At 38.7% G+C, this 14,764-nt stretch overlaps 1 protein-coding gene across 3 annotated transcripts in view; it reads right to left on the reverse strand.

Moving 5' to 3' along the window:
* slc37a1 (solute carrier family 37 member 1) overlaps positions 1 to 14,764 on the reverse strand; it is a 98,825-nt gene that overhangs the window by 51,232 nt on the left and 32,829 nt on the right. For all 3 annotated transcript variants that reach the window (XM_062067740.1, XM_062067741.1, XM_062067739.1), the window contains 3 exons: positions 11,017 to 11,149; positions 9,046 to 9,124; positions 184 to 319 (listed from right to left, as the gene is read on the reverse strand). In XM_062067740.1, coding sequence (XP_061923724.1) covers positions 184 to 319; positions 9,046 to 9,124; positions 11,017 to 11,149 — 348 coding nt within the window. The remainder of the gene's footprint in view (positions 1 to 183; positions 320 to 9,045; positions 9,125 to 11,016; positions 11,150 to 14,764) is intronic.

A 14,764-nucleotide genomic window follows, 5' to 3' on the forward strand; every position in this document is an offset into this window, starting at 1 on the left:
TACACTCCCAGAAACAAATAATTTTATTCCTACTACTTTAATTTATAAAGTAAAGGCTACTCTTATAGATTAAATACGCTCAACACAATATTTAAGCGCGCAGGTGTCTTAAATTGCAACGATGCCCACAACGTTTCGTTTTATCCCAAACCATAAATGCCACAAAAGTAAGCAGTACCTGACCTGGACAAAGACGTAGAACCCCAGACTGTGGATGTTGTAGATGTAGCCCAGTCCAAACAGGCAGGTGAAAAGGCCGCTAGCCAGCATACCCACCGTTAGGTACAGTCGGATAGGCAGGCGCTCGCCGATGATGCCACTGCAAAAGATGATTATGGGAATAAAACCACAAAAAATGTGCCGTTAAGGGAGGATTGAAGATGAATTCATTAGAAATTAAACAATACAAAAGTGTGCCATCTCATATGTCAATAAAGTACCTTCAATCCTTTGGTCAACAACCAAAGCGCTTGTTTGCATGTGAAAACCTGTTGAGCCTCTTTAAAAAGTGTGAGACTTGTGGTAATAAACCTTAACATTTGTGATTTGGTGCTATGTTATTAAAAAAGCAAATAAAACACCGGCAACTGTAGGGTTACCAGGTATCTTGCCAAAACGTTCAACCATGTCAACATGCCGTGTGTTAGCCATATGTTAATATGTAAGGAGAATGGGGTTAGTACGTACCGTATTTTCCGGACCATAGGGCGCACCGGATTGTAAGGCGCACTGCCGATGAATGGTCTAGTTTCAATCTTTTTTCATATATAAGGTGCACCGGATTATAGGGCACATTAAAGGATTCATATTAATTATTTTACTTATTCTAATTAGAAATAATTCCTTGTGGTCTACATAACATGTAATGGTGGTTCTTTGGTCAAAATCCTGCATAGATTATGTTTTACAGATCATCTTCAAGCCGCTTTCTGACAGTCGCTTCCGGATGCGCCGTTTTGTGGGCGGTCTTATTTACATGGCTCACCTTTGGCAGCGTCTTCTCCCCATCATCTTTGTTGTAACGGTGTAACGTGCAAGGTCGGGAGTAAAAGAAGTGTTAAAAGATGTTTTAATGACATTCAGACTTTAATTAAATCAATGACGGAGCAGCATCTCCTCATCCGGAAACAACAACAACGCCGGAAATGTGTCCCGTAAAAAACCGTCCAACCAGAACTCTCCACTAACTAAAGTTCCTTGGGTGAATAATTTACACTCACTACACCGGTATGTTTTAACGCTTTCATGGCGAGTTTACTGACAGATATAAGTAAGAACTTTACACTACTTTATATTAGAAATGGCAACAGCGGAGGATGAATGCGCCATAACAAGAAGATAGAGAAAAAGAAGAAGCTTATCGACTATGGCGTCGCCACAGATTACAAAGGTGGACGCCCGCAATTTTTCAGGATTTATGCAGATCCCAAATACAGATCAGCAGGTACCAGAAGGTAAGAAAAGTTGCTTTTGCATAATATTGCGAAACGAAACGCCAGATAATATCTCTTACCTTATACACACACCATAATAATACTCGTATGTTTAATGCGCCGACAATCCATCAAGCGGTGCGGCTTCATAGCTTACCAAAGTCGTACTAAAACATTTTGATAGATTTTTTAGCGCCGTGTGTAATGTTCTTTATTTTCAATGGATCATATAAAATGTTGGTGTTGTTTACTTGAGTCATATTGCCATCATATTGCAGTCTACACGTATCTCTTATGTTTGACTGCCATCTATTGGTCACACTTATCATTACACCATGTACCACATAAAATTGCTTCGAGGTCGGTAAGCAAAACCAGAATTATTCCAAACAGTAGGCGCACCGGGTTATAAGGCGCACTGTTGAGTTTTGAGGGGGAAAAAAGGATTTTAAGTGCGCCTTATAGTCCGGAAAATACAGTAGCTGTTCGGTCAAATTTTGCAAAATGTAAATATCATAATGATTCACAAAGATAAAGATACCACTTATACATTCTGTATTTTAAGACTCTGCTATAGTATGGGTACATCTTTCAAAACTGGATAGCTATGATGATGATGATGTATTTTTCTTTATGACATCGATGCAAATTATGAATGTTTGATGTGTTTGATTCTTTATGTTGTGACATGCATAAGAAAAGAAGAGAATTGCAAAGAGTTAAGTCATTTGATGCAGTGCAATGGAAAGAGCGACAACAATGGAATTGTAATGAGAGAAGGCCGGTGAGACCGCTCATATGTATTTGCTATTGTTTGTCCCAAGATACAGTTGGCTGTAAATATTATGGGCCTGATTTACTAACATTAATATACCTCACGCTAAACAGCGTGTGCAATCTATAAAATAGCGTGTACTATTAGTGGTGCGTGTACAATTGAAATGTGGTGCAGACCGCCCTATTTAATTGAGGACTTTGCGTGTACTATATGGGACATCACCACTGAGACACTCAATCATTTACTGAACATTAATTTTATCATGTGGCGTTTTGCTAGGTTTTTAAACAAGGGGACATTTACCATGTTTTAAGGGGATTTTAGAACATTGACACCACTTTTTTTTAACCGCCTTTTTTTAAACTGCTGAAGGTATATGGAAATGGGGCTGGCTGCACAACTGTGCTCAACAAAACAAAAAATGCATACTTCAAGAATTGTTATTGTATAGGATATGTTAGTAATATGACACTAAAATGTATCAATTGAATTTGTTTTAATCAGCCCCTGAAGTCATTTAGCAGCTATGAAAATATAAAAGGATGTTGCTGAATAGATGATGTGTCTAATATTTTATATTTCTGACCGTTCAAATATGTTGAAACGTAATCGTAGGACGGGGGATTCTCTGTCCATCTTGTGTCTTTAAAGCGTGATTTATTTCTCACAGCCGTGTGTGGAACCTTGTCAGTTTGCACATACTTTTCAAATGTGCTAAATAAAATGCCAAATTGTGCTCCCAAAACGGTGATGAGTGTTGCTAAATCACATTGTGCATGCTGTAAAATACATTTGCACATTCACCTCTCAGTATCGTGGTCATTTTAATGATTAGCTTATATTTTGCATATTGAAGACAGACGCAAAATGAATTGCACGCCTTATTCTGCTCACTTAAAGGCCTACTGAAACCCACTACTACCGACCACGCAGTCTGATAGTTTATATATCAATGATGAAATGTTAACATTGCAACACATGCCAATACGGCCGGGTTAACTTATAAAGTTCAATTTTAAATTTCCTGGGAAATATCCGGCTGAAAACGTCTCGGTATGATGACGTTTGCGCGTGACGTCACGGAGTTTGCGGAAGTATTGGGACACCATTGTGTCCCAATACAAACAGCTGTTTTCATCGCAAAATTCCACAGTATTCTGGACATCTGTGTTGGTGAATCTTTTGAAATTTGTTTAATGGACAATGAAGACAGCAAAGAAAAAAGCTGTAGGTGGGATCGGTGTATTAGCGGCTGGCTGCAGCAACACAACCAGGAGGACTTTGAGTTGGATAGCAGACGCGCTACCGTGAGTATGCAGCTTTCTTCCAAACATTTGATCGCTTGCCCGTCCGTGCGTGCCGCTATGTGCATGTCACGTATGTAACTTTGGGGAAATATATGTGCTGTATGAACTTTGCGGAAGTGAACGGTACTTTGGGCTGTGGGATTGAGTGTGTTGTGCGGGTGTTTTGAGTTGTATTGACGGGTTGTATGGACGGGAGGGGGGAGGTGTTTGTTATGCGCGATTAATTTGTGGCATATTAAATATAAGCCTGGTTGTGTTGTGGCTAATAGAGTATATATATGTCTTGTGTTTATTTACTGTTTCAGTCATTCCCAGCTGAATATCAGGTCCCACCCGCCTCTCACAGCATCTTCCCTATCTGAATCGCTTCCACTGCCCTCTAATCCTTCACTTTCACTTTCCTCATCCACAAATCTTTCATCCTCGCTCAAATTAATGGGGTAATCGTCGCTTTCTTGGTCCGAATCGCTCTCGCTGCTGCTGGCCATGATTGTAAACAATGTGCAGATGTGAGGAGCTCCACAACCTGTGACGTCACGCTACTTCCGGTACAGGCAAGGCTTTTTTTATCAGCGACCAAAAGTTGCGAACTTTATCGTCGATGTTCTCTACTAAATCCTTTCAGCAAAAATATGGCAATATCGCGAAATGATCAAGTATGACACATAGAATGGATCTGCTATCCCCGTTTAAATAAGAAAATCTCGTTTCAGTAGGCCTTTAAGAGATGCAATCCACTTTGCACACGTTTAGATCATCTTTGCGTGTGCTATCAAGTTTGCACATGTTTTAGTACATAAACCTTTAGTAAATCAGACCTGTAGTGTATTGATCGTTATTTACTAAGCAGCGTTTTATGCTATCCCTCTTTGGTTTAAATTTATTAACCTATACTGAAAAGCTCCTGTAATAGTTGTGGTGTGAAATAAACCCTATAAAATTTACTGACGTTGAGTTGATAATACTCACTTGCCACCAGAGGATGATGTCTCTCAAATTGTGGGATGAACATTTGAGGAAGTGGGACCAGAGCTTTATTACTTTCTCTGGCGTTAAAGGCCTACTGAAATGAATTTTTTTTATTTAAACGGGGATAGCAGATCTATTCTATGTGTCATACTTGATCATTTCGCGATATTGCCATATTTTTGCTGAAAGGATTTAGTATAGAACAACGACGATAAAGATTGCAACTTTTGGTATCTGATTAAAAAAAGGCTTGCACCTACCGGAAGTAGCGTGACGTAGTCAGTTGAACATATACGCAAAGTTCCCTATTGTTTACAATGATGGCCGCATGAAGTGAGAGAGATTCGGACCGAGAAAGCGACAATTTCCCCATTAATTTGAGCGAGGATGAAAGATTTGTGGATGAGTAAAGTGCAAGTGAAGGACTAGTGGGGAGTTGAAGCTATTCAGATAGGGAAGATGCTGTGAGAGCCGGGGGTGACCTGATATTCAGCTGGGAATGACTACAACAGTAAATAAACACAAGACATATATATACTCTATTAGCCACAACACAACCAGGCTTATATTTAATATGCCACAAATTAATCCTGCATAAAAACACCTGCGTGTTTGTTATGCTAGCTCCTAGCTCCTCTGCTAGCTCCTAGCTCCATAGAACACGCCAATACAATTCAAACACCTGATCAACACACACAATCACTCAGCCCAAAAGACCGTTTACCTAACCCAAGGTTCATAAAGCTTATATATTTTTAAAAAGTTACGTACGTGACGCGCACATACGGTCAAGTTATCGAATGTTTAGCAGCCAAGGCTGCATACTCACGGTACCTGATATTCAGCTGGGAATGACTACAACAGTAAATAAACACAAGACATATATATACTCTATTAGCCACAACACAACCAGGCTTATATTTAATATGCCACAAATTAATCCTGCATAATAACACCTGCGTGTTTGTTATGCTAGCTCCTAGCTCCTCTGCTAGCTCCTAGCTCCATAGAACACGCCAATACAATTCAAACACCTGATCAACACACACAATCACTCAGCCCAAAAGACCGTTCACCTAACCCAAGGTTCATAAAGCTTATATATTTTTAAAAAGTTACGTACGTGACGCGCACGTACGGTACGGTACGTGTTATGCTAGCTCCTAGCTCCTCTGCTAGCTCCTAGCTCCATAGAACACGCCAATACAATTCAAACACATGATCAACACACACAATCACTCAGCCCAAAAGACCGTTCACCTAACCCAAGGTTCATAAAGCTTATATATTTTAAAAAAGTTACGTACATACGCAAAAAAAAGCCAAAGCTGCATACTCACAGTAGCACGTCTGCGTCTTTGTCATCCAAATCAAAGTAATCCTGGTAAGAGTCTGTGTTGTCCCAGTTCTCTACAGGCGTCTGTGTATCCAAATCAAAAGTCCTCCTGGTTAGAGTCTCTGTTATCCGAGTTCTTCCATCTTGACTGCATCTTTCGGGAATGTAAACAAAGAAGCACCGGCTGTGTACTGTTGTGGCTGACTACGTTCGAAAAATACGTCCATTTCGCACCGACAACTTTCTTCTTTGCTTGCTCGGCTTCCTTCTCCATAATGCAATGAACATGATTGAAACAGATTCACGAACACAGATGTCCAGAATACTGTGGAATTATGAAATGAAAACAGAGCTTTTTCGTATCGGCTTCAATGTGGAAGGCATACCCGTGTTCGCCGGGCTACGTCACACGCATACGTCATCCTCAGAGGCGTTTCGAACCGGAAGTTAAGCGGCAAATTTAAAATGTCACTTTATAAGTTAACCCGGCCGTATTGGCATGTGTTATAATGTTAAGATTTCATCATTGATATATAAACTATCAGACTGCGTGGTTGGTAGTAGTGGGTTTCAGTAGGCCTTTAAGACTTCTTGCATCTTTAAGGCGTATCTTACGATAGTCTACTATTCCAAATTCGGAGGAGTTTGATTAATTTGAAGTCCTTCGTGTTCTTTGATATTTCTCGCTTCTTTTTATGTGTTTTTTAACCTTATTTTTACCTTACTATCTGCATGAATAAAGTCTATCCTATCCTAAATCACTCTATAAAGCCACTTTTTTCTTTAAATAACTATGTTAATAATAATGTAATGAATTTAAATGAAAATATCTCAAGTTGAGGGCTTTTCTCAGCATTTTAGAGGTGAGATTAAAAAATAGATGAATTAATTACAGATCATAATGAATGAATCGCTCATCTTTTAAATCGCTTGACAACACTATTTTAAATTATTAGTTAACTAACGAGATAGCCCTATTGCTAGTGAGAAATTCCATTTAAGGTTGGTCGTCGAATTCTCTTGGGGGTTGGTTGTCACATATACTCATATAGTCAAACATACAGTACAACAGATATACAGCCTAAAGCAGGGTTTCTTAACCCTTTTGACATTTACATACACACTTACACACACACACACACACAAACACACACATATATATACATATATATATATATATATATATATATATATATATATATATATATATATATATATATGTATATATATATATATATATATATATATATATATATATATATATATATATATATATATATATATATAGAACATAACAAATAAATAAAACATAGTTGACACAGGGGTAGATCCTGCTTTGGTTTTTGGCTGAGATCAGGGATTTTGGGCTGGAAAAGGTTGGTGACCACTAGGTATGATGTTCGTTAAGAAATTATCGATGTCGATGCCATTATCGAATCCTCTTATCAAATCCAGATAGGTTGTTGTGTGTGTACCTTGTGTGTGCACTGAGTTCCAAAAGCCGTAGATGTTATGTGACTGGGCCGTCACGCTGTTTATATGGAGGAAAGGCGGACGTGACTGAGGACAGCATGCGGACGTTAAAGGGTGAAGATTTCAGGTGAGAGAGGACGCTAAAGGCTCGCCCCCAGTGAGCATATAGTGCTGCTATGTGTGTTGTAAATAAAAAAATTGCAGACAAACACATCACCAACATGGATGAGGTGCCGCTCACTTTCGACATCCCGGTGAAGCACACTGTGGAGAAGAAGGGGACCAGCACGATAGCGAATCGATACGCACAACGGGGCAAGAGAAGTCGGATTTTACTGTTGTGCTAGCTTGCTATGCTAATGGGCAGAAACTGCCACCTATGGTGATTTTCAAGGGGAAGACGCTGCCGAAAAAAAAGTTTCCACCTGGAGTCATTATTAAGGCATGACGAAGGAACTCCAACCGCTGGACATGGGTGTAAACAGGACGTTCAAAGTGAAGTTGTGAGCGTCATGGGAGCGATGGATGACAGACAAACACAGCTTCACGAAAACTGGGAGGCAGCATCAGCGAGTTATGCCACAATTTGGGAATGGATCGTGGATGCTTGAGCTAACGTGTCTGCTTGCACTGTTGTTCGAGCTTTCGCAAAAGCCGGCATCTTTTCTGAGGAGCCTCACGGCAACGAGACTAACTTTGAAAATGAGGAGAGGGAATCTGGCATGTTTGATGATGGAGAACTTGCCGAGCTGTTCATTTCGGACACAGAAGATGAGGATTTTGATGGATTTGTGGATGATGATTGATCAAAAAATTATGTGAGTACATTGATAAATACTTCAATAAAGTACAACCAAACTCAGCTTTGCTCCTGCTGCCTTTTTAAAAGAGCGTCCATGCATGCTAGCGTATGTTTAACCATGCCTGCGCCCAAAAATACGCTGCGCCTTATTTATGCGTTAAATACAGAAAAAGCACCTGTTACTGACACGGCGCCTTTTAATACGGTGCGCCCTATGGTCGCGAAAATACGGTATAGTGGCTTCGATTACGGGAACCGGTTCTCAAAAATGGATTCGAATCCATGGAATCGGTTCTTTTCTTATCAAAGCATCGGGAGAACCGGTTTTCGAACATCATCCCTAGTGACCACTGATCTGAAGCGTTTAGATACTGTGCATTTAATCCAGTGTAGGTGAAACACTGGCCTAAAGCATTGTTTCCTGTTAGTCTTTTTTGCTCATTTTGTGTTAAGATGCATTCAATTGTGTATTTGTCAACTTGTCAATGCAATCAATTTCGCAAACTTCTTGCTATAAAAATATATACATCTTCACAATGTGTATTTGATAGTTTGTCTTAAGCTTCAATCCATGGTGGAATTAATTTTGAAGAATGTTTTGATAGAAAAAAAAAGTGTACCAACTACCCCCGTTCTGTGCATTCTTTGTGCTGTCTGACAGCACAAAGAATGCACACTGTTTTTGCAGTCATGTGATCATGTTGAGTACAGTTTTTGAAAATAAGTACAGTAATTTCAGTATATTGTTGACCTTGTTACTCGTGAACTTTTCACCTCAAGCAATGTATTGAGACATTTGAAATATGGTTTGATGTGGTTTGTTGCAAATACGTAAAATGCCTGCACTTTATGTGCTTAGGTGCAGGCACCCAACAACAAATATAACAGATTTGGAGCAAAACATGTTTTCCACTGTATTGTCAATTCTAAAATAAAATGGAGCTCACCTGAGATACATCCCAACTGCATAAGCACAGAGGAAGGAGTAATCCATGGCTCCCAACAGCTGTTTGTAGTTACTTTTATCTGCGGGTAAAGATAAATTAGGGCTCACTCAAGGCTTGAAAAATAAATAAATAATCCGTACAATGCTAGAAAATAATACAAAAATAAAAATAACAACATCAAGAACAGGGCTTCCCAAACTTATGGAATGATCTGTTTCTACTTTATTTCTTGGTTTTTAAATTCAGGTCAGGGGTCTTGGGAAGAAACACAAATTCAAATGTTGTCTTCGGGTGTAAAAAGGTTTGGGAATCCCTGTTCTGGAATATGTGTCACACAGTAAATCAATCAGATTAAAGTACTCTTCTAAGGAACATTCTACTGAATTGCTGTCATTTTACAATAAAATGTACAAATGCAGGGTAAAATTAACTGTAAAATATATTTATCAATATTTAACAAATACAATATTAAAGATCAATTCAAACTACCTTGAACACTAGAAAACTCATCTGCGACCTGTCCCTGCTCGCTACATTTAAGAATTACCAAGAATTTCATGAAATATATATACATTCAAGTCCCTCAGAAAGGTTGTTTTACACCTTTGTGTTAGTACTCATCCCAACTATATATTAAGCTTACTTTCATTGAAAAAAAAGTATAAATTCACACTTTAGTGGTTTCAATGGGTTTTCACTCAGTCCTGTTACCCTAGCGCAGACCTGGGCAAATTAAAGCCTGAGGTTATTAAGCTTTTCAATCTGGCCCGCCGGACATTTCCCCCTAATTTTTTTTAGATATTTAGGTTCGAAACTGTAGCCACCATTATGATGTGCAGTGATGTTTTCAAATTACCATAAATCTTGAACTATACAAAGTATTTCAATGGTTGGAATCTGTGCTTTTGCATGATGTACTAGTTAATAAGGTAAACTAAGTCACAGCAGCTCAGACGAGGCACCAAGCAGTGTGGGTGAAGAGCGTTTCCACAGTGTGTTTCCAGAGCGGCCAGCCTAAAATGCTGGTGTCAGGGACAGACGCGGAAGGAGATTTTTACAACAAAGTTCTAAAGCTTAGTGATGTATCAGATTGTAGGTGGGGTTTTTTTTTCGCTGCGTTTCGCTTGATTGTAAAATATGTCAATCGAGAGGGGGTGTGACGTTCATATGTTGTCAATATTCAGTGTTTTTATCGTTCATAGTTAATATTGTAAATCCCGCATTCTTTATTTTTATGTACATTCTGGGTGTCTCATTCAGTAAAAAAATTTAAATTTCATTTCGTTTTTTAAGGCGGTCTGTCATAAAGTTTTTAGCATTCAGACATTATTGTGAGGTTTTGTATTAGTGTTGCTAAAAATAGATATACCGGCCCCCAGACACATTTTTAAATTACATTTGGCCCCCCGAGGCAAAATAATTTCCCAGGCCTACCGTAGCGCGTTACTCCACAAGTCGCATGGTCCTCAAGAAGTCGCAACATTTAAGTCGCAAGGAAGAATCAACTCTTTTTAATGTTATTTATTTTTAAACAACAATGTTGTTGAATTGCTCTAATGTGCTTAGTGTCAATGTGCTCTTAGCATTAGCATACAAGCTATGTGGCTACATTTCATATATTTGCTAATTCTATGATATAAATCCTGTTACTTTCAGTGCAAATGAATCGTCTTTGCTGTCGGAACCTTAAACAAACAAAAAAATGTTGCTTGCGATGGGCCAAATTTTGGACAATTTGAGTGGTCAGATTTAAAGTTGAAAAAAGATGAAAATGTAAGTTTATTTTGAGAGAGTCACCAAGAAAATGGCTTTGATTTGGTGTAATGGAAAATTGTCAGACTCAAATATAAATTACAAGTTATGAATATTTTCAGCTGTAAATTGAAAAAGAAACCAAAGAAAGAGTGGTTTTGCTTCAAACTAAATTAAATGAAATCCCCCGCAAACATTAATAACTGTGTCAATACTAACCAAAAGGCTTCCAGCTACAGTCCATTTCGGTGTGAAGAGCCTGTAAAAGGAGCTTCTGGCTGTCACTTCTGCCGCTGCTGGAGCCAATTGTGGGTAGTTCACTGACATGCGAACAGTTTCTGTGGAGCTCGCTCTGCCAAGATTCAAAATAGGTACAGTATTCAGTCCACCGTAAAATACCAAAGGGCCATAAATTAATTGAGAGTCCTCTTGCAAAGAATGTCTACATTTGTTTTTTGCCCTGATCCTGAATATCACTAAAAACAAGGGTTAAAGCAAAATCATTAAATTCCCTTGCCATACACACATCACGCCACAGTTTAAGAGTAGCCTCATTTACTCATTCTTGTAATTAGAAGTAAAGTATAATATACAATGTCTAATGGGTACACAAATAAAACTAAAACTAAAAACTGTAATGGGTACACAAATAAAACTAAAACTAAAAACTCTAATGGCTACACAAATAAAAATAACAACCCCATTCTTTTTCTCTGAAAACTCCATGTTTGATTGCGATTTCAGTTTTTTGGTAAAAACTACAGAAAACAACAGGTTGCTGACGCCATCGTGTTATTTTTAGTGAAATAGTTAAATTAAAAAAATATGTGACATACATATAATTAAAGAGAAATATTTGTGTCTTGATTCATTATTTGCATAAAAATGTCAGCCTTCTTGCATTATGCCTTTTTGCTCTATTTTCCATTTTTTTTGTATTTAGTTTTTTTTACAATGTGCTGTAAATGTCCATAAAACTCTGCATCCCACAAATGGCTCAGAGGCCACACTTTGAACATCACATGTTTACATAGATCACCACGAGGGCCAAGTGTTGTCAGATGACAAATGTCTCGAAGCTGTGTCTTTTTATGATTTGATTATGGTTATGATTTCGTTGTTTCAGTTGTGTTTAACAAGTTACAGTAAGGAACATCATGTAGTTTGCACATTTCAACATACAGTATCTGAAAAGAAGTACGAAGAAGCAAAGCTCATATTTAATTCTACCCTTTTCTCTATGTCTTTTACTGATAGTTCAATCACCATATAACATTTACTAAATGAAATTCACCTCCTGTGAGAAAGAAAGTAAGGTGTTGGAATGAATGTTATGTATTACTTAAAATCACTTATAAAAGAACCTGTCATAATCTATGTTATTATTGTAGTTTTTAGCGGAAGTGATAAAAGTTATGTTGCTTCTGGAGGCATTTTGTGTGTGTGTTGGTACTACTTGAACTACATCAAGTAGTACCCCCCCCACCCCACCCCCCCCCCCCCCCCCCCCCCCCCCCTCTTGCTCACAATACACCTGTGCGTCATCATAGCGCACACGTAAACACCATACGCTCTCTCTCTCTCTTTTGGTAAACCAACATGTTTACTGTTTTACTTTTTAGTTTTCCTTTTTATGTTACTTATTTCACTACCTGTTTAATCCACCACTCTTTTCTTTTTCTTTTATGTTTTTTGTTTTGTTTTTCTCTTTGTATTTCTCCACCTGTTGTGTGTCCCCTTGTCGTCATCAGCATTTACACTCACAGCTAATACATGCACAACTATACACACTATACACACCTACATATATGCATGATAGGCTTACGTTTAGATACAGACATGCATTATTTACACATAAAGTACACACATACATCCACACACTTAGTTACAGTCTAGTTTAGTATGTCCACTGTGCAGTTTGTCACTTGGAATGTGCGTGGAGTCGGGTCAAAGGAAAAAAATATAAAAATTCTTAATCATTTGAAGAGTATGCAAGCAGACATTGCTTTACTACAAGAGACTCACCTCTCCAAGTCCGATACCTCAAAACTGCATTCCATCAAGCATGGTGTGATAGTTTAATAACTTATAAACGCATGCTTACCTCAGCTTAAGCTAAATATTACTCAAATCTCATCCACCTCAACAAAAATGATCCTAAATTTCTGTTTAGTACAGTAGCATCGCTAACCCAACAAGGGACTCCTCCCAGTAGCTCCACCCACTCAGCAGATGACTTTATGAATTTCTTTAATAAGAAAATTGAAGTCATTAGAAAAGAGATTAAAGACAATGCATCTCAGCTACAACGGGGTTCTATTAACACAGATACGACTGTATATACGACGGACACTGCCCTCAAAAATAGTTTCTCTCTCTTTGATGAAATAACATTGGAGGAATTGTCAAAATGTGTAAATGGGACAAAACAAACAACATGTTTACTTGACCCAATTCCTGGGAAACTTATCAAGGAGCTTTTTGTATTATTAGGTCCATCAGTATTAAATATTATAAACTTATCACTTTCCTCTGGCACTGTTCCCCTAGCATTCAAAAAAGCGGTTATTCATCCTCTACTCAAAAGACCTAACCTCGATCCTGATCTCCTGGTAACTACCGGCCGGTGTCCCACCTTCCGTTTATCTCGAAAATCCTCGAAAAAATTGTAGCACAGCAGCTAAATGAACACTTAGCGTCTAACAATCTCTGTGAACCTTTTCAATCCGGTTTCAGGGCAAATCACTCTACGGAGACAGCCCTCGCAAAAATGACTAATGATCTATTGCTAACGATGGATTCTGATGCTTCATCTATGTTGCTGCTTCTTGATCTTAGCGCCGCTTTCGATACTGTTGATCATGGTATTTTATTAGAGCGTATCAAAACGCGTATTGGGATGACAAACTTAGCCTTGTCTTGGTTTAACTCTTATCTTACTGACAGGATGCAGTGTGTCTCCCATAACAATGTGACCTCGGACTATGTTAAGGTAACGTGCGGAGTTCCCCAGGGTTCGGTTCTTGGCCCTGCACTCTTTAGTATTTACCTGCTGCCGCTAGGTGACATCATACGCAAATACGGTGTTAGCTTTCACTGTTATGCTGATGACACCCAACTCTACATGCCCCTAAAGCTGACCAACACGCCGGATTGTAGTCAGCTGGAGACGTGTCTTAATGAAATTAAACAATGGATGTCCGCTAACTTTTTGCAACTCAACGCTAAGAAAACGGAAATGCTGATTATCGGTCCTGCTCAACACCGACATCTATTTAAAAATACCACCTTAACATTTGACAACCAAACAATTAAAGAAGGTGACTCTGTAAAGAATCTGGGTATTATCTTCGACCCAACTCTCTCGTTTGAGTCGCACATTATTAGTGTTACTAAAACGGCCTTCTTTCATCTCCGTAATATCGCTAAAATTCGTCCCATTTTGTCCACAAGCGATGCTGAGATCATTATCCATGCGTTCGTTACATCTCGTCTCGATTACTGTAACGTTTTATTTTCGGGCCTCCCTATGTCTAGCATTAAAAGATTACAGATGGTACAAAATGCGGCTGCTAGACTTTTGAGAAAAACAAGAAAGTTTGATCATATTACGCCTATACTGGCTCACTTGCACTGGCTTCCTGTGCACCTAAGATGCGACTTTAAGGTTTTACTACTTACGTATAAAATACTACACGGTCAAGCTCCTGCCTATCTTGCCGATTGTATTGTACCATATGTCCCGACAAGAAATCTGCGTTCAAAGAACTCCGGCTTATTAGTGATTCCCAGAGCCCAAAAAAAGTCTGCGGGCTATAGAGCGTTTTCTATTCGGGCTCCAATACTATGGAATGCCCTCCCGGTAAAAGTTAGAGATGCTACCTCAGTAGAAGCATTTAAGTCTCATCTTAAAACTCATTTGTATACTCTAGCCTTTAAATAGACTCCCTGTTTAGACCAGTTGATC

This window comes from Entelurus aequoreus, linkage group LG13, assembly GCF_033978785.1.
Source record: "Entelurus aequoreus isolate RoL-2023_Sb linkage group LG13, RoL_Eaeq_v1.1, whole genome shotgun sequence".
NCBI lineage: Eukaryota > Metazoa > Chordata > Actinopteri > Syngnathiformes > Syngnathidae > Entelurus > Entelurus aequoreus.